Source organism: Protobothrops mucrosquamatus, unplaced genomic scaffold (genome assembly GCF_001527695.2).
Source record: "Protobothrops mucrosquamatus isolate PMUCROS unplaced genomic scaffold, P.Mucros_1.0 scaffold5616, whole genome shotgun sequence".
In the NCBI taxonomy this organism is placed as follows: domain Eukaryota; kingdom Metazoa; phylum Chordata; class Lepidosauria; order Squamata; family Viperidae; genus Protobothrops; species Protobothrops mucrosquamatus.
In genome coordinates, this window is record NW_015391471.1 from 1 (window position 1) to 25,087 (window position 25,087).

A 25,087-nucleotide genomic window follows, 5' to 3' on the forward strand; every position below is an offset into this window, starting at 1 on the left:
AAAAATTGCAAGCTGCACAGAGCCTTTTGGAATCAGGAGACTTCAAAATCCAAGATATAAATACATAATTAAAAAATAACACTTATTGTACCTCAAAAATATAATCCTTTCCATCCTTCCCATGGATTGCTTTGACAACACATAGATCCAAGCCACCAAACATCTCAGAGCAGCTATCAATCCAGAGCTTGTATCTGGAATTTGAAGACAAGTTCCCATTAGTTTAAAAAGACAATGTTGTCCTAAGAGAGATTCAGCTAAATGGCTTGGGTTTAGACTGCATTCAGAATATTTTCTTTGTATCTCATTCTTTAAAAATCACATAGAGCAATAGTTGGAATATTATATATCTAAGCTGTCATATTTTTATAATATACAAATGGTCCAGTAAAGCAGCTACAATATATCTATTTTAGGCATCAATATACACTACCTGGGAGTCTAAAAAGAACATAAGAGATTTCCCGATAGAATATTCAAGAGGGTTTAATATAAGTGAATCAGATCTGAGGAAAATGTATGTTATGCTATGTTTCTTATTATGCATTTTTCATTTTTAAACTACACTTCTCTTAATATCATCAATACATGGTATTCTCTTAGCTTTACATACAAATGTTCCTACAAAGATAATATATAGAAGCTCACGTATCAGGAACAATCCTGATGTATGTTTATATAGTCAGAGGTATCTGCTAAGGATGCATAACAATATATCTCTTACATAAATCTTGCTTAAAGTCATCAAATACATGATTATTCTGAATTAAAAATGCTTAAGGTGTCATATTCATTCTCTATGCTGCAATATGACCTTACAGTAGAACGTTTCTGAGGAAGCCCCCCCTCCATAGATATTGAAAAAAATCTTATGGAAAAGCATTGAGGATAGTATAATTGATATTTTCATTTTTTTTGTCAGCTTCATTTCTAACAGGCTTTTTGGGATATATGTCAAATTCAATATCTGTAAAAAGTGCTGACTGACGTGATTGGGTTTCTTTAGCTAACAGTCACTTCTATTGTAAAGTACTATGTATAGCAATTGAATCTAAGTATTTCATTGTGAACCTGAAAAAAAATAAAACTAAAATAAAATAAAAATGGTTTTTAAAAACCCTCATTATAAAATCAAAAAAGGGTTAAGAATGTTTTATGGTTCATATTTGTAAAACATATGATAAATGATATTGAACAGAGTAGGCTTGCCTTGGACAATTTGCTAAGGAAAGGCATATCTACAGAAAAACCTTTATGTATCTGATTCAATACAATGCATATCCCTAATGTGAATTTTCCAAAATTGATCACTTGGATAATCTCAAAAACATTAAAAGGATTTGATCCTGGTTAGCACTTAGATGGGGCTATAGGAACACAGACTAAACTTGGAATTCCTAGAAAAAGGCAATGGTAAACCACTTTGCCAATAAATCAATGAAAACTGAACTGAACTCAAGACAGACTTGTCTCTTTCACTCTTTCATACACAAAGAACAGCTTCCACTATTGTGTATACTATTCACTGTTGTGTCTTTTCCCCCCATATTCTAAAGCAAAATTAGATGTGTAAATCAATCTCATATCTTCAGTAGTTACTTAAATGAGAAAATAGACTCAAGGAGGAATTTAATATTTTACACTGTAGCCTAAAAAAAAACAATCCAAGGGATGAGATAATCAAATGGATTAACTTCAACTAATGAAAGAATTTTATCAAGGATTCCTTTTGTCAGCCGTATAAATCAGTTTTCCATGTAGTCCTGCACAGTGCTTTTTTTGTAAATAAAAAAAAAGGTGCCGGAAGTCACACATGTCATACAACCCGCCTTGCCTACCCTACAAGGTTCCATCCCAAAAAGGTGCCGGAACTCCGTTCTGGGCGTTCTATGACAAAAAAAGCCCTGGTCCTGCATATACTGTACCTCCCAATCAGCTATTAAGGATTGGAGGATTCCTGATAAAAGTGTGAATGGTCTGGACATGATATTTCAGATTTTTTAAAATACTTTTTCATGTAAACCTAGGTTGAGGAGTTTGATACGGTAGACTCCAGGTTTTGATACATTTTCCCTATGATATGGAAAGTGGGCACTGGATGAGGATAGATGGAGTATACCCCAAATTAGTCAAGGTGCCCTGTAAGACTTGGAATTAAGAGAAGAACAGGGTGGTGGGCTCCTTTGTAGGATGGCATGGAGTCAATGTGGGGAGGAAAAGAATTGATGCCAAATAATCATAAGATGGCTGCAGATAAAAAGATGTTTGGGATAAAACTTGTAGGAATGGAACCAGTATCTGTATCTCATCTGTGCAGATCTGTGTTCCCATTCCTACAAGTTGTTGAAGTGCAATGGAAAGTTCCAGCACAAATTAAAAACTGTATTTTCCCCAAGTGAGCCTGACGTTTGCTGATTATGATCCCAGAGGAACATACCTCGTCTTGCTTTGTGGTTCTCAATTCATCTGAATCTATCTCCAGAATAGAATTTATGAATCAGGGAAAGTGACACTGTACTGAGAGTTGTTTTCCTGTTGGATTCATGCCTGTACATAAGAGCTTGTAAGAGGACTGTCTTCAAACAGCTTGACTCTTCTGGTCATAGTGTTATTGTTTGGCAAATAAAACCAATCAAATATTTGGGAAATGTGTTCTGAGTTAACCAGGCAAAAATAGTAAACTATGGAATGAGCTATTGCTTTTTTTCATTCTCTTCTTTTTGGAGAATTGATTAGGTGAGGCTTTTTTAAGCAGGACTGCACAGAATGGCTAACTGCGGAAGTATTATTGGGCTCATAATTGCCTGAATGCTGTTTTGGGTTCCTTCCTTCACAGAATTTATTGAGTTTTTACAGTTCACATAATACTCTGGCCCCATTAGGCTAAGCATAATTTTATGCTTCAGTAGAAAAAAACACCAAGTGATTTGGTAGCATGCATACTGAGAATTTCTTTTAAATAACAACAAGGTATCAGTTAAAAAAATAAATCATATCTATTTTAATGCCATGAAACTTCTCCAGAAGAGGGGCTTTGAAACATGTAGCCCCAAAACAGCTGTTTCTGAATTGCTAAAGCTGCCACAACTATTTCATATTCAAGTAGTTGTTTCAGAAGATGCTCCTGGCAATCTCTGCATGTACGTGCTTCTGAAGTGGCCCTACTATCTCTGCAGTTTCCATGGGTTCTGATTCTAGTAGAAACTGACAGTTATGAAAAAAAAAAAAGCTAAAAACAGAGAAAATAAAAATAAAAAGTCTTGAGTAAACAATTTACAGAAATACTTATTTACCTGTCTGTCATAGCAATTTGTTCTAACATTGCAGATCCAGTGTTTGTCTTCCAATTTCCAGATATAGAAGTTCTCCTATGGAGAAATAGAAATGCTAAAGAAGCACACAGGTCTTTTCAATTTAATTTTGTTATTAACTGTTCATTTATTAGGAAAAAATGCTTCCCAGCACAAATGTGAAATATAAAATAAAAAATAATAAAAAGATCCTGAATAAACAAAAGTATGCAATTTGATTTGATCAAGAAAGTAGATACTGATTCTTCATTGAATCAACTTGCAGTCATTTTAACAACACAAAGGATAAACTTAAGAATTTAAGTTCAGTGAAGCCATGTTAAAAGAGAAAGCATTCCTGCTCAACTTAAATAGATATCTGATTATGACAGATAATTGGAATTGTGTTAATAATTATATAATTGCATAAAAACTATATGATTAATCAATACGCCATGAGATCTGAATCTTTAACCAGTATTATGGGTAAAAACTGTGTGCCTTGCACTGTATTTTTAGGGAAAAATTAGTAGATAGTTTAATGTCTGCTTTTGTGTTGTTTGTTTTTTACACTGTGTCACTTCTTTGAAATGTACTAATAATGCAATGCCCACATGTATAAATCTTTAAACATTACAACAGCTCTGAAATTGGGAATTCCCAACTACCTGTAGTTAACTGGACATAAATTAATTATCACATAAGCAACAGAAGATTGCAATACCAGAGGTTTTGAAAACAGCATTGAAGCTGTCAAGGTAGCTTATATTTCCCTTGCCACCTCTTAAACTAATTGGTCTTTGTGCTAAAATCACAAGTATACAAAAGCAGGTTAAGTTTTATTATGGAACATTTAGCTCCTGACTAAACATCAAAATAATGTTGATTTGAGTATAGCTATGACTCAAGTATTTAATACGATTTAACTGTAAAAGCTAAAGGATTTTGTCTCAAAGGTTTTAATATCCCATCCCTTGAGAAGATGTACTAAAAATAAAAATGAAATTTAAGTTAAATTAAATGTATTCATATTTCTGTTTGAAAAATAACAGTGCCAAGATTCATTCTATGTATAAATATGAAATAAAAAACTAGAGAAATGGACTACTCACACAGTACAAAACCACTTTACTATCGCATCCCTCACAGATGGCCATCTAGCTTTTGCTTAAACACCTTCCCTGGCAAGTCTGCCATCTCTCGTGGTAGTCTATGCTACTGTTGCAGTTAACACAGGGATTTTTTTCCTGATAGCCAACAGAAATGTATTTTCTTTGAATGTATACTTATTTTTTCTTATCTTGCCTTCTGAAGCAACACTGAACAATTCTGTTCCATTCACTACATGGCAACTTTTCAGATAGTGAAAGAGAACTATCATGCCCACAGTCTACTCCTTTGGAGAATATGATGATTTATTTGGATTTATATTATATTTATAGACAATTTATTTTATTGTTGATTGATTGATTTCCTGATGTATGCCATTCAGAGTCATTTGTTAAGATGGGCATCTACACAAATCAAATAAATAAATAAATTGTTCTTTTGCAATTACTTTATGACATGTTGTTTTCTCTGTTGAATAATACTGAAGTTCATTTGGATTGTTTTAAATGAACTGCAACACAAATTTGATGAATATGGAACACATAAATAAAATACAGGAAATGATATTAAATAATTTTCATATTTATTCAGAATGTGTCTTGTTCTCACTCTATTTTAATATATATGTTTGAAAAAAGGAAAGATTCAGTTCATTTTTCTGAATAATTTGGATCCATTATTAGAACTGATGATTGTCCTTTCTGCTAAAGAAAACAGATTACTTACCTTTCCCAAAACAGAGTAAATAATGTTCATTCAATTTCAATGTGGAAGAACAACAATATCATACAATCCCAGAATCTATTTGCTCACATGTAGGCTTTATAGTTGTTTCCAATCTTTTGGATCCTGATGTCATATTTGGAGTCTATATAGGGTTCAGTGGTAGCATAGGTCTGGGTAAGTGCTACCACACTAGCTATATCCTGAAAATCATAATGGTTGTCCACTTTGACCTGTTTTCAACATCCAGAGTTATTTCGCGTATGGAAACAAAAAAGAAAAGCAGAATAAGCAGGAATTAAATTTCTTGGTATTTCTAAGCATAATAGATTTCTCAGAGAAATACATTACTAGTCATTCTTAACTACCAATAATAGTTGAGACTTGATAGTGAGGATTGTTGATCATCTCTCTGCATTAGTCCCCCCCAACTTCCACATTTGTTGTACTACAATCATCCATAGATAGGAATTGATTGTTTGAGGGACAGATAATACAATGCAACCCATGTAGAGACCAGCAGGTTGGAAAAGTCTTTCACATATAATTTTTCAGACAGATTTAATATTCTACCAAAAATGAAGACTTCATGATATTCCATAAATAAAATTACCCTGAAAAACAGTTTTGATAAGTTTTCCCCAAAGTAAAATCAATGGGCTGGGATCTGGCAAATTATAGAACTAATATACAATAGATGAAATCTTTCTACTTTTGAAACAAAGCATTTTCTTCAAAGAATTTTTACTCTTTAAGGTGTATTTCAGCTTAAAGTGATTTGAGTCTTATGAGTTTTTAAACCTGTGCTCAAGGGACTAACATACTGTATATACCTTAAATTAAGCAAATGCTAAGTGGCAGACTCCATAGTACGTATCTCAAAAATTTCCATAATAACTGCTTGAAGTTTTAATCTTTTTTGTTAGAGAGTTTGAACTGAGCAATATTTACATAACCAACTTCTAAAAAATAAATTATCTTTCCCCAACATACATAAATAAAGCATGATCACCTTTCCCATGCCTGAATGAGCATGTCCAATTTTCACAACAACAGGAAATGTTGGCAATGTCAGCTGGGGGGAAAAAAGAAAGAAAGAAAGAAAGAAAGAAAGAAAGAAAGAAAGAAAGAAAGAAAGAAAGAAAGAAAGAAAGAAAGAAAGAAAAAGAAAGAAAGAAAGAAAGAAAGAAAGAAAAAGAAAGAAAGAAAGAGAAAGTAAGAAGGAGAAAGAAAGATTTAAAATAGTTACATAATCAATGAATAATTCATTATTAAGATCTTGTTTCTCTGTAGATAAAAAGGTTGCATTAGAAGCTTTTTGAAATGCCATGTAATCTCCAAAGAACCATAGGGCAGGACAAGAAGTTATATTTATTTTCCAGAAGTGTTCGCCCTTCACAAACGATATAGTCTGTATAATCAGCATAGTGATTATAAACTAGAACTAAAAGTAAACCTTAGTGTTAAAACATAGGGTTTTAACTCATTATTTACTCAGATAACATGTGAAATGGAAAATCTGATTTACAGTATACAGTGGCGGGATTCAACCAGTTCACACTTTGGCAGAACCGGTAGCTAATTTTTTGTTGCCCAGGCCCAGAATGGACTTCCGGAAGCGGCATCCACACAGAGACCGGTTGTTCACATATTTGAATCCCACCACTGACTATACCACACAGGTGCAATTTTGCTAAATATTCCAAAACTGACTAGAATCTACTTTGTGTTCTGAAACACTGTGTGTGTTTCTTCTGATAAAAGAAATTTCTCATGTTTTCACCAATAATATGCTTTTGGCTTAAACAAAGGAAAAACAATCCCCATGTCAGGAACCTTAAAAGTTACTTAAGATAAGGCTGGATTGTCAGAGCTCTTCTGCCCCCAACAGAAAAAGTTTAGTCTGCTGAAATTAAATTGCTGCTTGGTCTGAGAGGAAGTAGACCGTAATTAGCAAATTTAGGGGAGGGAAACTGAACAGCGAAAGAACATTTTCTTCAAGCTGGCCAGTCCTCCAGTTGTGTTTCAAGCAGCATGAATCCTCTATTCAACACCTTGCTATTTTCACCACTGTTCCTTCTAACCCTCAATATTCGGGATCCGACTGAAGCTTGCAGCTGTATGCCAGCTCATCCACAGGAACAAATCTGTAATTCTAATATTGGTGAGTCATGAATAATAATAATAATAATAATAATAATAATAATAATAATAATAATAATAATAATAAAAAAATTGAAAGGGATCTTGGAGGTCATCTATGCTTTTTACTGGACAGACTAGCAGAGAGGTTTAGAGACACGATTAGCTGTATGTTCACATCTCTGCAATGCTCTAGGATTCCTATCTAAGAATGAAAATCAGCACTGTAAAAGAAAAAGGTTAAACACTACCACACTGGGTTCCCAGGATAAAATGAATTTCAAAAGCATGTAAAAGTGATTAGTTTATCTTTAATAATTTATCTCTCTCATCCTCCAGAAATTTTACTGCAATCGTACATGCAAAAATATTCATCATAAAATAGACAGGAATAAAATATTCTGGGACAGAACATATTGGCAGGAAGACTCGAATATTCACAGTCTTTAATACATTAATCCTGCTCCCATCTAAATATATTTATTTTTTGTAGTAAACTGCATGGTCACTGTCATTTAAATAGAACTTCAGGATATTATTCATAAAAGTCAATTCTACTAAGTGCTTGAATATTTACTCATTGAATTGTGATTATTTTCTATCATTTAACTTTTATTTACTTGAAGGATTCTTGGTGCTCTCTGAGCTCTCTGAGCACTAAGGACTCCTTATTTCAATCCTGAGCTACAAATATTTTCCTTTTTTGGTATTTATTTATTTAAATTTATTGGCTGCCCAGCTCCAATGGATTCTTTAAAAAAGGAATGAGAAATAATAATGGGAGAAGAAAAAAATGAAATACTATCTACTGAAGCTATTTACAAATGGATATTCTATAGTTGTTATAAAATAAGATTGCTTATATGCAGATTTTGAGTGAAGAAAAAAAAAACCCATCTATGCGCCATATCATTGCAAAACAGTGGTCTCTAGAGTGTGGAAGAACTGGAAGTCAAGGAAATTTACCATACTTCAACAGCAGCAAATGAAGCATTTCATAGGGCACTAAGTTCACATTTCCCTTGCTAACCACTTTCAGAGAAAATTTAATTGATGCACAATCCATTAATTTGTTAATAATTCCTAATCCATTCATGATTCCTCTTCCTGTATCATAAAACTTTTGATCTGAGAATAAATAAACTTGATTCTCCAGTTTACAGTGAAGCATATCTCTTATGTCTATGGAGATTCTCAGTCATTCAGGTCATAGGTATCCCAAAGATACTTTTTCACGAGGCAACTGGACCTCCTTATTTTTCTTTGAAGACGCTTCACTTCTTATCTAAGAAGCTTCTTCAGCGAAACGTCTTCAAAAAAAAACAAGAAAGTCCAGCTGCCTCGTGAAAAAGCATCTTTGGCATATCTCTTACGGTTGTGCCAAAATAGCAAACTCAAAATATTTCAAAATGGAATGTTTCAAACTAAAATTCAAAATGCTTTTTTCAATTGGCTTTTTCAGCAAGTGGGAAGTATTAAGACTTCAAAATTCTTCCAGCAACAATCAGAAGAGACCAGTGGCGTAGCGTGGGTTGTCAGCACCCGGGGCAAGGCAAGTAATTTGCGCCCCCCCTGCGAATTTGCGCCCCCCCCTGCGCCCCCCCTCCCTCCACAGTGGGCGGCGACCCGGCGGCTCGGATCGGATTTGCACAGGCAGGGGCAGAGAGCTGCGAGTGCGAGCGCGCCCCCCCAGATGTTGCGCCCGGTGCGGCCGGCCCCCCCTGCACCCCCCACGCTACACCTCTGGAAGAGACTGTTTCATATTTAGGCCAACATTTTCAAAATGACTTTAAAAAAAAAAAGAATTGAAACAGTGATGTTATAATGCTAGGATATGTCCAGCCATCTGTGGGCTTAGGCAAGGTAACAAAGGTTGGCAGGAACAACTTGAATCAGCTGTTATAGGAACTCAGATATTTAAAAAGTGGCTACTTTTCCTAAAAGATGTTTCATCATTTACACATCATCTAACAAGGACTTGCATCCATATTGCAACAGAAAGAACAGAAAGTGCATTGGAAATTGAATGACTAATAAACCACAGATATGATAACAGGGGGAGAGCCTTCTCTGTGGCAGCTCCTGCCCTCTGGAATGACCTACCCCCCGACCTACGTACAGTTGCGGACCTGCGCCTTTTTCGCCGAGCCCTGAAGGCCCATCTATTCCGTGCGGCCGGCCTGGCGTAGTTTGATTATGTTTTAGCGGGGTTTTTTGTATGGGTGTGTTTTTAGAACAGGCCCGTTATTTAATTTGATTTTAGAACTGCCTATATTTATCATGGTTTTTATTATCGCCTGTTCACCACCCTGAGTCCCGTAAGGGAGATAGGGCGGTATATAAATTCAATAAATAAATAAATAAATAAATAAATAAATAAATAAATAAATAAATAAATAAATAAATAAATAATTGATATATTTCCCTGTCTTGGCAAATATTTCCCTGTCTTGGCAAGTGAATGAGTAATAAATAATCTTCCAAGATTTAATCATTCTTGTGAGAGATTAACTTCCCACTTCCTTACTTACTGCACATCCCATTAGCAATTTGATATTTCTTAAGGCATTAGCAACCTGAATCTGTGCATATAAAAATTTGTTCCAGTTAGTATACGATGAAAAGGCTTGCCTGAATGCTGAAGGATCCTGTGACATGGGATAACATTTAATATAAGTAATATAACTTATATTACTATAAGCTATATAAGTTATATAGTTATACTAATAGTACGGCATGGTGTATGGCATGGCAAGGTATGGTACAGGTAGTCCTCGATGACCACAACTGAGCGCAAAATCCCTGTTGCTGCAAGTGTGAAAAACAGTCATAAGTCACTTTTTGCAGTGCTAATTATAAGTTTGAACTAAATGAACTGTTGTAAGTCAAGAACTATCTGTATAACTAATATAACTATAACTAGGCAAATAGTATTTGTGAAAGAATGTATATTTATGTTTTAAAAGTTGACATTAAGGAAAGTTATATAGTTGTTACTTCAGCCACTTTACGCTTAGAGGTAGTCCTCAACTTACAACGTTCAAGTGAACATTTAGTGAACGTTCAAAGTTACAAAGGCACTGAAGAAAGTGACCTACGACCAGTCCTTACACCTACTAGCACTGCTACATCCCCTTGGTCAAAAGTGATAAAAATTCCAGTTCTTTGGGTACTGGCATGTATTTATGACAGCTGCCACATCCTGGGGTCATGGGATTGCTATTTGTAAGTTTCCCAGCTGGCCTCTGACAAGCAAAATCAAGAGGACAAGCTGGACTCAGTTAACAACTGTGTGAGTCACTTAACAAATGCAGTGACTCATTTAACAACCATGGCAGTTATAGCTCAGGAAATCAGGCATGACTCATTTGCTAACTGCCTTGCTTAGCTACAGAAATTCTGGTCACAATTGTGATCGTAAGTCAAGGACTCCCTGTGTCTGCATATTATATCATTTTTCTTAACCTATCTTTGAGGAAAATTGGTACTCTGTTTTTCAATATTGGCAACTTTAAGATGAGCGGACTTCAACTTTCAGAATTCCCCGGCCAAGAATGCTGGGAATTCTGGAAGTCGAAATTCATTCCACTTTAGAGATGCTAAGATTGAGAAAGCCAAAGCTGGTAGGAAGAATCCCTGAAAATAGAGGAAAGGGAGCTGGCCCAGACCATCAACAGTCTCCTGCCATAGCAGTTCGTTCTTTCCCTCTTTCAGCGGGCTAATATACAATTGCCCTGTGACAAAGAGAGAAGTTCTTTTTAGTGTTTGAAAACTATTCTTGATTTATGTCTGTTTATCACCATAGCACATAAGCTAATTTGTATCTTGAAAGACAGGAGGTAACTCATTTTAATAAAATAAATAATTACTTTCACATTACTATGACTTTTTTGGGGGGGAAACAGGTATTTTTTCAGTCAATTTTTATTAACAATGTTTAATTTTATTTCAGTGATTCTTGCAAACATACAGAGTAAAACAGTGGTTGAAGATTCGTATTCTTTGAAAATCATCAAGTATGAAGTCAAACAAATAAAGGTATCTAAAACCCTTTTTTCTGTTTTGAGGCATAAATGATAGAAAAAGACATGCATTTAGGAGATTAAAATTTGCTTTGTGTCATTCTATTGACATTTACAACCAATGCTTCAATAGGGAGTAAAGACAACTGTAGATGGATAGTGCTTATGCAAATCTTCCATTTCAGAAGTGAAATAAAGCAGGAAGTAAACAGGCTCTTCCAGGGCTTTTTTTTCTTATAGAACGCCCAGAACGGAGTTCCGGCACCTTTTTTGGATGGAACCTTGTAAAGTAGGCAAGGCAGGTTGTATGACATGTGTGAGTTCTGGCACCTTTTTTTTTTTTTTTTATAGAAAAAAAGCACTGGGCTCTTCTCACTATTTTAGTTAACAAGATAGTATTGGTGTTCTTATAATGAAAATCTGCAGCTCTGAATGGGAGTCAGTGAGCAGAATTGTCTCACTTATTATACAATAATGCCAATAGTGCCTCTTCCCACTCTCTTTAGCTTTGCATAAAAAAAAATACTTCTCTCAAAAAAAAAAAATTGAAAGCATCTCATCTGCTCACCATAGTGGCTATCCTCTGACATGATTTATACTTTGGTCCCTGACCTGCAGCTCTGGAGCTATGCTGGCAGATCAAGGATTGGGAATTAGGTGCTCCTGTACAGCTCTCCTGTAGAAATTATTGGAACAAAATGCTCCTGTGCAGCTGCAAACAAATGTTACCCATGTGCAAAAAATGTTTAACTGTGTCAAGAGGAAAACAAGCCAAGAGAGATCCAGAAAGACTGTCAATTAATCAGTGGAAAACTCAGTTTCCTCTTCAACTGGATTGGAACTCATTTCTGACTCAACACCTTTAGTTACATAAGAACTCAGTAGGTAAGGGAGAAAAATAGCATCTCATCCATAGTCAGGAAAATGACTTTGAATTTGAAAACAACCAGTGTAAATTTAATTACAAATATGTGTGTCAGAAACAAAACTTGAATAATTCCAAACATTAGTTTTGCAAATAGGCCTTTCTAGTATGACCAGAATTTGTGTTCTATGAAACACTACAGTGTTACAGAAATATGAAGAATCCTTAAGACACAAGAGAAACAAAAGCATAGTATATTTTAAGAGATCTAATATCCCACAACAAAGTTAAGAGAGAAAAAAGGAATAATTCTGATCTGTAAATAATATCAACTTTATTTCATGTCATATTACCAGATTTCCTACCAGGATGATCTCTGTAAGGTAATTAAAACATATTGACTAATAACCTTAAAAAATATATTGGTAGGATCAGGTTATATGACATCATCAAGAGCTGTGGTGGCGCAGTGGTTAGAACGCAGTATTGCAGGCTAATTCTGCCAACTGCCAGCAGTTTGATCTGACCAGTTCAAGGTTGTCTCAGTCTTCCATCCTTCCGAGGTTGGTAAAATGAGGATCCAGATTGTTGGGGGCAATATGCTGACTCTGTAAATCGCTTAAAGAGGGCTGTAAAACACTATGAAGTGATATATAAGTCTGCTATTGCTATCTGTTCTGCACACCTTTGCTAGAGAAAGGATCCTGTTTTCTCCCATTTAGTAACTACTGTTGATTCGCCTACTATTGACTATATTGGCTGTTACATTTTTTTGCACTGCCTTTTAGAATGAGAACTTGGGTATAGTATAGTAAATAGTTTTGGTCCTTTGTAGAGATGATGTTATATAAAGCACAATCTTTCTCAACAGTCTAGAAATGTTAAAACAAATTAAATAATTATCAATGTTATTTCAAGTAGGAACTAAGAGATTATGACATCAACAAATATACTAAATTTTTACACTATAATAACCATTTACTCCCAATGGGATTAATGCATGCGTATATATATATATATATATATATATATATATATATATATATATATATATATATATATATATATATATATATATATATATATATATATATATATATATATATATATATATATNTGTTTGTATAGAGTTTCCTTATTGGAAGAAAGATTATTTTCTCCAACAAGGCTATCCAAGTTGTATTCCTAGGTGGTAGTAGCTGGAATTCATACTTTCTTTTATTAGTTTGGCAGTATGAGGTCTATGTTTGCTTCTGGAAGATGGAAACATAGCCACCTCTATTCATGGTTTGTTATTTCCAAATTAAATAAATATAATAAAGATACATAATGTACTAAAGAAAGCAGCAGCTTACCTAAAATGGATTTGTATGTACTAATTATCTGTTTTGAAATACCTGCCCTATCATTTCATTTCGGTTCCCAATTCAAAGTACTGATTTTAATTATCTTTAGAAAGGATTTTGTCCCTGTGTTTTTAAAAACATTTTTATTTGACATTTTTTCTTTTCCCATACAGCTTGCAAATGATTTTATTTATATATTTATTTATAACATTTGCATAATCATCCATCTTAAAACCAAACCCGGGCGGCTTACAATCAACAAAACAGTTATGGAATCATACCACCAACAATGATAAAACTAAAAAGCAGGAAAACCTGGAACTACAATGATATGGAGGCCAACTTTCATCTCAGCTTCACCTTGCCTTATCTTACAGCCTGGCGGGGGGGGAGAGCCATGTTTTGAGTGCCCTCTGAAAGGGTAGGGGGCTTCTTGGATCTCCAGAGGGACAGTGTTCCATAGGGCAGCGGGTGTAATGGAAAAGGTATACTTACAAGGACCCACAATATGGCAATGTTTCAGGGATCTGGAACATGCCTACCCTATCCACTTTGGTTTTAACTTTAGAAATTAACATGAATGTCATATATTCGTAATTTAAGAGAACTAAATAATCCTATAAGCATGATTCTAGTGAGAAAATATTTAGTATTATGATTTACATGCCTAGTTGGGAATTACTATTTTGAATAATAAAATTAATTTAAATCAAGACAGTGATTATTATTTATTTTTTTAAGTTTATATATCGCCCATCTCGCCAAGAGGTGACAGGTATTCCTTGACTAATTAGCACAACTCAGAATGGAAATTCCATTACTAAGTGATATGGTTCCTAAGCGAGTCATGCCCAATTTTATGATCTTTTTGCCATAGTTGTTAAGCGAATCGCCATAGTCATTAAGGGGTCTGACTTTTCCCATTGATTTTGCTTGGTCAGATGCTGGCTAGGAAAGATGCAAATGTGACCCCAGTATACTGCAACCCTTCCTTTACAATGATTTTCTCCTTTGTAGAGTTTTCTCTCACGGCCAGTTACTGTTTGATTATGTACCACCAAGTCATTCTTGACTCTTAGTGACCACTTAGATTTTTTCCATGAAGATCTGTCCTTATACTGACCATTCAGCTCTTCCTACTCTACAAAGGGGAAAACCATTGTAAAGTAAGCTTTGCATAGTAGTCCTTGACTTCTGACCATTAATTTAGTGACCTTTCAAAGATACAATGGCATTGACAAAAAAGTGACTTATGATTAATCCTTGCACTAATGATCTTAGCAGAGTCTCCACTGTCATGTGTTCAAAATTTGGGTACTTGGCAACTGGAATTTTACAATGGTTGCAGTGTCCAGGGGTCACATTTGCAACTTTTCTAGTTATCTTCTGATAAACAAAATCAATGGAAAAAGTCAGACCCCTTAATGACTATGGTGATTGCTTAACGACTATGGCAAAAAGATCATAAAATTGGGCATGACTCGCTTAGGAATCAGACTTTTCCCATGACCATTATAACTGACTCTATCTACTTTTCTACTGATTATCCTCTTCTTTTTTCCTTCCATCTTTCCCGGCGTTAGAGCCTTGATCAGGAGACTAGATTTTCACATAATGTGTCCATAGTAGGGTAACTTCAGCTTTATCGTTTGTGCTTTGAGTGAGAACTTGTGAGGGTTTGTTCAATTATTCATTTGCTGTTTTCTTGACTGTCCATGGTATTACAATTAAAGTACCAATCTAATTCATGTATGGGTGTCCACTGTAAAAACAATAACCCCCTGGCAACAACAAGCAATCAAACAAGTCACTATTCCTATGTTGTCTTGTATAGAGATTTAGAAAGCACAATAGAAAAAGTGCGAAGCTAAGTAGTGCAAAAGTTACTATTACAATAACACAGCATAATGTTAAATTGTTTTATACAAGCTTACATAGAATTTTATTTTTCCTAATAGATGTTTAAAGGTTTTGAAAAGGTGAAAGATGTTCAGTATGTTTTTACACCATTGACAGAGGCAAGCTGTGGGGTAAAATTAAAAGTCAGAAAGAAGAAAAAGAATCAGTATCTCCTTTCAGGTATAGTATATTAAGTTGTTAAAGTTCATACAAAATCAACATTTGAGCCTTATAGCCATCAGTGACATTTCTGTTAAAAATGTAAACATTTCTAGAAAACACTCCCTCCCTCCCTCCCTCCCTCTCTCTCTCTCTCTCTCTCTCTCTCTGTAGCATTTAGAAATAAACTGGATCTACCTCCTAAAATAAATTAAAATAAATCAATAATTTTTATTTCCCTGTGGGAAGAATCCATAGAAAGAAATATTTTGGGAAATATTAAAAAGGCAGAATATATTTTCCCAAAGGATTTTAAAGGCAGAAACCAAACCCCTCCCCCAAGTCTCTCTGCCCCAGAAACCAGCTCTGCAGAAATGCAGATGTGATAATCTTGTCAGAAAGATTGGAGTCAGGAAGCTAGGATTAGAAAGATAAAGATCCCTAGAATTAACAATCCCTCACACCAAAAAAATCCAACACTTATCAGCCACAGCCCCAGGGAAGCAGGATATGACCTTTGGGATATAACAGGATTAACCCACCACCATCAGAATACCAGAAAGGCACACTCAGACTCAGATCAAAGTTCATGCCACAGGAATAACTCCAAACAAAAGTCCAAGAAGGTATAATAACCCACCACTCCCTATTACATGTGATCAGTTTTTCCCAGAGCCATCTTTCTGTCTGGCTCTCCTCGTCAATAAACTGCAATCTTCTTTCTAAAGCAGTGTCCATTTTGTTTATTCCCGGTTTGGACTGGACCCTGATAAAGATTTTTTCCTTCAACATCCCCTTTCCCCCAACAATTTAAAACCCGGGGGGGGGGGGGGTTGGACAAGATTTGTAAGTGTCGGTGACATATAAAGTTAAATCATAATTGCTGGGCCTATAACAGGTTATATATTCTATTGACAATTTGATTGATTTAGTGCCTGTGGATTATGTCTTTGGCATTGAGAATGTCTGAGTCCCTTGTTTCAACATTTTCTTTGATTCAGGTAAAATGGGGAATGATGGAAGAATTTTTATTTCTTTATGCGGTTTTATTAAACCATGGAATAAACTTACCGTCGCTCAAAAGACAAATCTACATAAGAATTATGAAATGGGCTGTGACTGTAAAGTAAGTATAAAAATTAGATTTTTCATATATTCTATACATCTCATGAGCGCTGGTACAATTTTCTTAACTGTGCCATACTGTATGTCCCTTTAGGAGGTATTTACTACTAGAAAATCAATATAAGATGTTCCTGCAAACTTCACTAACAACAGAGGTGTAGCAAAAGTGATTCAAAAAATGACTTTTTCTTAAAATTAAGATTAGCAGAGCTTACAAAACTGCCAGGAAAAGAAGTTCTAATAATAGAATAGGATGTTCTGAAGTCAGAACTTTTCAATCTCTAGACATTTTGCATATCACTGGTTATAAGTGTATAAAATTAATACCTTATAATTATCATATTCAGAACTTATTGTTCCTATTTATGTTACCACTTAGCTTTTCAAATAGATTTGTTGGATCATGTGTTCATTAATACATATTTTAAGATTCTGCCCATAATGTCTTCCATGACCACCAACTTATTTTTAAGATCCAGATATACCTGCACTGATATTTAATAAAGTATGTCCTCAATTGTGCATACTTGAATTCAATCTCTCTTGAAACTTCCCTAATCAATGGAGAATGGATAAATAAATCTTTAACCTGTAACACTACCTGGATATATTTAAATGGTTACAGAAAGTATAATTCAATTCAAGTAATATCTATTGTTTTAAGGTAATTTGTTTACGTTAGTCATTTAAGAATTAATCTTACCCTTAATCTAATTAGCCCATATGCTACCAAATAATTTCTGGGTTTTTTGTTTGTTTGTTTGTTTGTTTTTTTAAAAAAACATTTCACTGACTAGACCACTGTACTTGTGCATTCCATGCTGTTCTGAACTTGGTTGTTTTTTTGCAGATGTTTCATAATCCAACTGGGAAATCTCTTCAGTGTACTCTCTGCTCTCTGTTTATATACAGTGGCTTACTCTATCAGTGTTAGTTTAAGTGTTTTTTTCTTCTTGATACTTCCTTGATTAGGCTGTTGTTCACTGTCTGAGTTGGGTAATGAAATATCTGCAAAAAAAATAACCTTGCTCAGAGATCACTCTTCTATTGGTACTGTACAACTGTATCATCAACATCATTACTTTCCTTAATATCAAGGTAAGAAGGACTAGCACCAAAATATGCATACTGCATACTTCCAAGATGGTTTTCTGCAGTTAATGTGCACACTGTAGACCTCAAGGTGATGCATAACAGTCTTTTAGATGTACAAAAGCACTTTGGTACAAAACTATAGTCTGTATGTTCAACTAATTCAGGAAAAAAACCTTAAAATAATATTTTGTATTGATATAGATTTCTATATGACATAATTCATTATGCATTATGTATTTATAATTCTCCAAAGTTCTATCCTTGTCTCATCTCAAGGCACATGTCAATTTTAGAAATAATTTATGAATTGTCGGTACATCTTTACACAGAAAAATGATAAGTAAATGTCTACACATTATAAAATATGATTTCAGAGTAGAAAAACGGAGAACTCATGTAATTTTCTGCACTTAGATTATTGGCTGCCCTGTAGAACCTTGTCCCATCACAATATCCAGTGTATGCCTATGGACGGATTGGCTGAAAGAGCAGACGTTCTATGGACATCAAGCAAAAAATTGTGCCTGTTTCAAGGACAGTGATGGAGCTTGCAGTTGGCATCATGATCCTTCCATCAGTGAACCATAAATAATATAAATTTTGGGGGAAACCTGAGAAGTTATGTTTATCCATGTTGCCTGTTTAATGGTCCTTTGAACTTTTAATAATTGTCTCTCGCTTAGAATCAAAAGCAGACTGTGCAATGTAATTAAAACACAGAATACATAGAACTGGCATCCAGATTAATGTAAAAAGACATTCCTGGCAGTAGCTGTTTTCTACAGTTATTTCACTAAATTTGTATGGAAACATCCCTGTTTTTTAAGAAAGAATGCTTATTTTTTTTAAAGAAAGTAAGGTTTATTAAAATTGTAATTTCTACTCCTGTTAATACATTGCAAAATTTGAAATGATTAAAATAATACTGTTTTAATCTGAAACATTACCTGTGAATGAAAAAAGACTTGCTCATTTCTATAGTCATTTTTTAAAAAAAGAGAAAGAATTAAAAAATAAGATATAATAGGCAGTTGTAAAAAAATTAAAGATAAACTTTTGCCTTCCAAGATCACAGATGGTAATTTTTCTTTTAGTATATGTCATCTGAAATGCTTGGTTTCATTTTTCTGTATTTTACTTTTTATGGCTCAATGTATTTCGTCATGTTATTGAAAGATTTGTTTATAACTATAACAACTATCATAATCAAATAGTCCAATCAATTGGGATATACTGTAAATTAAAACTGGCAATTCTGTTACATAATAATTATGACACTGGACCTGAGCTACTGGAAGGGAGATATGACTACAATAAACAAACCATAGAAATACATACTTTTGTGAAAAAAAGAATATTTTCTAGTTTGAAATGGTTACCAAGTCTTGCTACTTACATAAAAGTAAATAAAGGAATGTGATGGAAGAAAACATGGGCCAAAAATGATAAGTAATAATCAGTGCAGAATAGGCTAGTTTTTTTTTCTTTTTCCCTCAACTACAAAAGTGTTGAAACCTGGTTAATTCCTAGACAGCGTATTTTGGAAATTTTGAAGCATTAGCACAGGAACATTTTTTTGTAACTCATTAATTGCATTCAGAACCTTCCAGGCAGATTAGTATACATCAGTTTAGAGGCAGTATGAATACATTAGGAATTGGCCATTATTTTCTGGTTCATATCAAACCTTATTTAGTTCCTTGTTAATACTTGAAAAAGGTGAAGACTTTTTGAATGATCTTGAAAGCAGAATTATTATCAATTAAACTTTTAATTCATAAATATCAGAGAAGAGCTGGCAGCAGTAAGCTGAGTTTCTTTTCTTATTTCTTTTGTTAATTTTCAAAGCTTTAATGAATAAGTTGATTTCTTACAGTGAAAAGAGATGTTTTAAAACTACCATGGAAAGTGGGAAATGAAGGTTTATATCTTATTTAAAATATTTTGCAAGAATCAATTCCAGCATATCTGGACCATTTCAAAATCAACTGCAATCTTTTAACTTTTTTTAAAGGAAGGATGGGCATTTTTAAGCTTTTTTATTTGTGATAAATATCTACCAAGGTATTTCATATAGTTAATGCTAGCTAAATACATATTGAAAATATGCATACAGTAAAAAATAGATAAAGACCACATGCACAAACCCACGATCTATGTAAGACACCAATTAAAAAAAATACAAGGTATAATGTTGACTGAATCAAAATCAGTGACAGAACATTTGTTCATTTTGAAAGATAAGAAATTTAAATATTATTAATAGTTTAATAATTCTATAAACACAATTAAAGCTGAAATTCCACTGGAATCTAAGATAATGTTTCAAAAAGACAATGGATTGTGAAATTGATCTTAAAATAAATTTGGAACTTATTAAACTTTCTACCTTTGTGCTGGCTTTTTGTTTCTTTTATACTACAAGAAAAAAGTATGCAGTTATTAGAGCAAAATAATTTTTCTGTTGCTCTGTATATGTATAGAAAATATCAATGAACAGCCCTAAATAAAAAGGAGAAGACACTAAGAGCCACCTTTCTAACAGCACTATTATGTTAAAGTGCTAAAGTTGAGCGGTCAGCCCTGAGCTACAAATATTCTCCTTTATTAGTGTTAAAGTTTGAATTAAAAGGTTGTTGTTTAATGCAATCAGACACCATTTTATATGAACATCAGAATAAGAAATATATGCTGCTTCCAGACATTTCATATACCGGCTCATTTTCAAAGTATAATATATTTAAAAATATCTTGAAGAACTGGCATGGTCGGAATCTCACTTCATGCGCTATTAGTAAAGGTTTCTAACCAGAACTTTGTGTTCTAATTTTAATGTTGAAAAGGTACTCATAAAAGAATGCTAATCTTATGATATAATTTGTTTTTTTATATAATCTTTTCCATTTTAATCTTTAATTCATGCACCATTGCAAGTACAAATCGTTGCTGAATGGCCAGGATTTAAGCCTGAATGCACATATATCAAGTTTCTTTGTCACGGATATACAAAAGTTGGGAACTTCTAATTTGAACAGTGAAATGTTAAAACATGAAAATAATTTCCCCTTAATGCAATGTATGGACCACTCAAAATCTTTCAGCAATTACCATAGAGAATAATAGCTAATTTATTTCCACCCATCCATAAAAAAAGAATGGATAATGAGGCTGTATATGTGATTTTTAGGACATAGGGTATTTTGCTGTTGACTAGAAATTACTAACTATAGCCTCATTTGCTTGTGTGACTATGAGATATATCTTAAAAACACAACCAGTAGTTAGTCTTCTTTCCAACACAATTAAAGCTGCTTTTGCACTCAAAATCTGTTTAATTTTTTAGTTAGTAAACATCAGAACAAGCAGAATAATTATTTTTATTATTATTATTATTATATATACCAAAGAGGCATGGTGGCACAGCTGTTAGAATGCAGTATTTCAGGCTGACTCTGCTCACTGCAAGCAGTTCAATCCTTCCGAGGTCAGTAAAATGAGGACCTAGATTGTTGGGGGCAATATGCTGACTCTTGTAAACCACTTAAAGGGGGTTTAAGAGCACTGTGGGGCAATATATATGTCTAAGTCCTAGTGTTAGTGTTAGTGCTACAGTGTTAGTGTTAGTGCTACAGGAGCATCTAATTCCCAACCCTTGATTTGATAGCATAGTTGCAAGCTGCAGGCCTGGATGAAGGGACCAAAGAAGAAATCATGTCAAAGGATACCCACTATGATGAGCAAATGAGATGGGGTTTAGGACAACTGGGTGCAGCCAACTTGCCACAGGCCATCTTGTCATGGGAAAAGAGTTACACTAATATTGAAGAAATGATGCAATAGATGCAAAAGGACAAAATGAAATATGAATGACAAAAATTAAAATAATTTTTAATTATTTTAAATATTTAAATTGAATTGTTGAATTGTCCTGCAATGAATTGTCCCACAGTGAGTTGGCCATGGCGGGTTGTCCTGTAGCAAATAGGTTGTGGTGAGTTGGCCGTGCCAAGTTGTCCCATTCCGTCTAGGTGACCTTGAACAGCTAAGCTGAACTGAACCTTGTTTCTATCTTGATAAGAAACTACCAGGAAATCCCAGGACTATAAACTAGTCCTAGTGAATAAAAACAACCTGAAAGAAAACAATGGAAAACCAGTGTCCATATTGTTGGCAAGAACACAATACAGATGTGTCCATGTGCTTTCCATGAGAGAATTGAATTTCAGAATTACAGGCTTAATAATCCTAAACCTTTCATTGTGAAGGAAAAAAGGTTGGGGCATGCAAATATCTATATGTCTGGGATGTCAGGGATTGACCCTCTTGTTGCTGTGAGTAGGGTTCACTAACCCCTTCCTCCCACAATCTCTTTCCAATCAAGTTCCATGCTTGGATATAGTCAGCATACTGTTATGTATCTATAACCTGGAATAAACATGAGGGGTTTTTTCTTAGCATTTGCAGGTTGTGGAGTTCTAGGTAGTGAAGGACAGACTTAGGATCTACAAAAATAATAGCAAGATCAAGCAGCCTTAGGTTTTAGGACCACCTGTATCTGAGAGCCTTCCACCACTGTTTCTGGATGGATTAGCATTAAGTGGTACAAAGCTTGGGAGTTTTCTAGGTTCTTAGTTCCTTGCTGAAAAGCAGATGGCAGCTGTGGCTAGGAGAGTTTTTGTACCAACTGCACCCATTTTTTAGATTAATACTTTGGACACCAACCAGTTAGACTAATGCAATGCTCTCTGCATATAGCAAGTTGCCTTTGAAGACTACTCAGTAGCTACAGCTGGTCCAGAGTGCAGCACCATTAATATGTTGATAGGACTCTGCAACACTCCTCTTTTGTGAGCTGCTCTGGCTCCAGTGGGCTTCTAGGCACCATTGAAGTGATGGTTGACACCTACAAAGTTCTCACAGCACATGGCCAGGCTATTTGTGGACATTAAACAATGTCCTCTAATGGCATCCAGGAGGCATGCTTCTCTGTTATATTATGTGATGCATTTTTAATCTTTGTTGAGTTGTTTTAATACTTAGCAACAGTTTTATGCTAAGTGGGCAACATACAAACTGAATGAATTAATGAATGACAATACATAAAGTCCCTATTGTGTCCTCCTATATTCCAGAAGAGTGCCTATTCAGTAATTTTGGCCATCAGACCCCCTTCTCCAGAGAAATAATCTCTGCCACTGAATTATTGAGGAGCAGCTTAGTGGCTTCTCTTTGTCTACTTTCAAGAATGGAGAAAGTTAGAAACCTTTCATAATGAGAGTACTGATTTCAGTATGAGTTGACTTAGTAGGCAAGGAAGCTGGGGAGGTTTCCAACTTTCTCTCCCTGTGTTGGTAGTCATATTCGGCTCTTGCTACAGGTAAGTGCTAACTACTTTGTGTAGTGTTTTAATAGTTCCCTCTATTACCACTTATCTTCCAGAGGCATCTCATCTGGTACATTAGCTTTGATGTGATTAAAGTTTTCACATCTTGTGTTGTTTTTCTGACAATTGAAAGGTCAAAAATGTAAATGTTGAAATGAATCCAATAATGCTCTATTTTCTGTCCATATATTCTAGAATGCATGATAAAGGATTTTATTTCTACCAATCCTCTGATGAGATAAAACAGAATCCAATTTTTTTTTTAAGCAAAAATACATTATATCATACTTTTTCACTTGAAACTTGAAAAGCACACAGCCACACTTAGTGAAGTAGAATTATAAAGTTCCTTGATCAAGGTTATCAACTAAACAGAAAGCCCATGAGACCATGAAAAACAAATGTTCCAAACTGACCACAGTGTGTGTGTGGGTCTTTGTGTACATACACATATATTAAAAACAATATCTTCCTGCCCAACCAGAAGGGTAGAACACAAAGTTAAGGATTACACTCATTTTTCTAATTTGCATACAGGAATGAGAACATTGACCTTACCTAGCAGTACACAGAAAAAGAAAGAAATAAGCTAATTCAGATTTTCATTGGAATACACACTTTTACAGAAATAACTGCTTTTCTAAAGCTTTGACTATCTCCACCCACTACCTAGTTTGTCAGATTTGTAGATTTAATTGACAGATCAGTTTTAAGTTTTCCTTTCATTTTTTTCATGTCTCAGATTTTGGGATTAGTTTTCTCTCCATTCACTATAGATAATTATTTTTGACACAGCACAGAGTTTCTGTGTGTGGCAGTTTGATTAATGATTAATTAATTCAACTTTCATACCAATACTTTATTTTCATTGGGTTCTCTTTTTCTCACAATCAATAAAAATTGGACATGTTTATTTTTTCAAATCAAACGAATACATTTTACTTTCATCATCATATATTATTCCAGGAACAATACATTAAATCACTATTTTGGCTTTGGTTTGAAGAAACAGAAAGACAGTCAACTAATACTTGCCTTTCAGTATTAAACTAGTGTATTAAATAATATATGGCATATTTGAAAGTGAAACAGAAATGGTGGTACGAGAAAGACAAATGTTGTCAAAATTGTTTACACAATTTTCAAGTTTTTCAGAATTAAATAATATAGTATAGAAACCTTTCATTAATAATATATACATGAAATGCAATTTTAAAGTCAAAATTTCACACAAATTATGCAATTTACAAGAAAAATAGAGCACAGTTTGTGTCTTAATCTGAGCTGCCTAAAATTAATGTATTTCAAAAAAGAATATATCTCATTTCAATCAATGTTTTCCCCATTGTCAGGAACTCAAGTATTTTATATGAGTAAACATCTTTGTTTCATAAAATCAGTGGCACTACAGATAAAACAAGCGGATAATACACAGATAAAATGAACTCATGGATTATTACAGCTGCCTCTTTCAAATGCAGAAGGAATGGAAATTTATGTTTATGATTTGCTCTTACCATTTCCTTGTGATTTGGATAAAAGATTTGCTCGATCAGAGGAAATTTTTCTGCTCCCAAGGTTCTATAGATGGACACCAATTGGGCAAACTACAGAAAAACAAAACATTAAATTAAATTAAACATTAAATTCCAAAGACAGTTAATATAGAAATCACCTCAGCATTCCTCTGCAATCCTCTAATCATTATCTATCAAAATCTCAAAATCTAAATTCCAAAATGCCTTAGTGCTTGCCAGATTATTATTTATAGAAAAAGGAAGTAAAAAGGTGCACAAAAAGCCTTACATTAATAATCAACTCTCATGCCACATTTATGATGAGGTAATTTATTCCATATTCCCTTCTTTTTATTCAGTCTTGCAACTGCAATATACTTCGTAGTTACCACTAATAACTGAATGAGATGT

The 25,087-nt window shown here is 34.2% G+C and overlaps 2 protein-coding genes across 2 annotated transcripts; one reads left to right on the forward strand and one right to left on the reverse strand.

The window, feature by feature from the left end:
• Window positions 1–91: 91 nt before the first annotated feature.
• LOC114923640 (synapsin-2-like) lies at window positions 92–24,766 on the reverse strand (the record flags this gene model as incomplete). The annotated part of the gene is made up of 5 exons (XM_029286891.1): window positions 92–194; window positions 3,294–3,368; window positions 5,214–5,356; window positions 6,136–6,198; window positions 24,677–24,766. Coding segments are annotated over 5 exons (474 nt in total), but the record flags the coding sequence as incomplete, so codon positions are not given.
• LOC107299860 (metalloproteinase inhibitor 4-like) lies at window positions 7,073–18,364 on the forward strand. The gene is made up of 5 exons (XM_015829202.2): window positions 7,073–7,287; window positions 11,218–11,303; window positions 15,457–15,577; window positions 16,558–16,682; window positions 18,191–18,364. Exons 1-5 carry the CDS (start codon window positions 7,158–7,160, stop codon window positions 18,362–18,364), a joined length of 636 nt encoding a protein of 211 aa, XP_015684688.1. The 5' UTR covers window positions 7,073–7,157.
• Window positions 24,767–25,087: the final 321 nt, after the last annotated feature.

What these genes read in the sequence shown, in the direction of transcription:
- LOC107299860 (XM_015829202.2), top strand. Translation starts at nt 7,158, where the DNA reads ATGAATCCTCTATTCAACACCTTGCTATTTTCACCACTGTTCCTTCTA. An exon ending in ATGAAGTCAAACAAATAAAG is followed by an intron (nt 11,304 to 15,456) that starts GTATCTAAAACC and finishes TTTTCCTAATAG; the next exon opens with ATGTTTAAAGGTTTTGAAAA. An exon ending in GAATCAGTATCTCCTTTCAG is followed by an intron (nt 15,578 to 16,557) that starts GTATAGTATATT and finishes TCTTTGATTCAG; the next exon opens with GTAAAATGGGGAATGATGGA.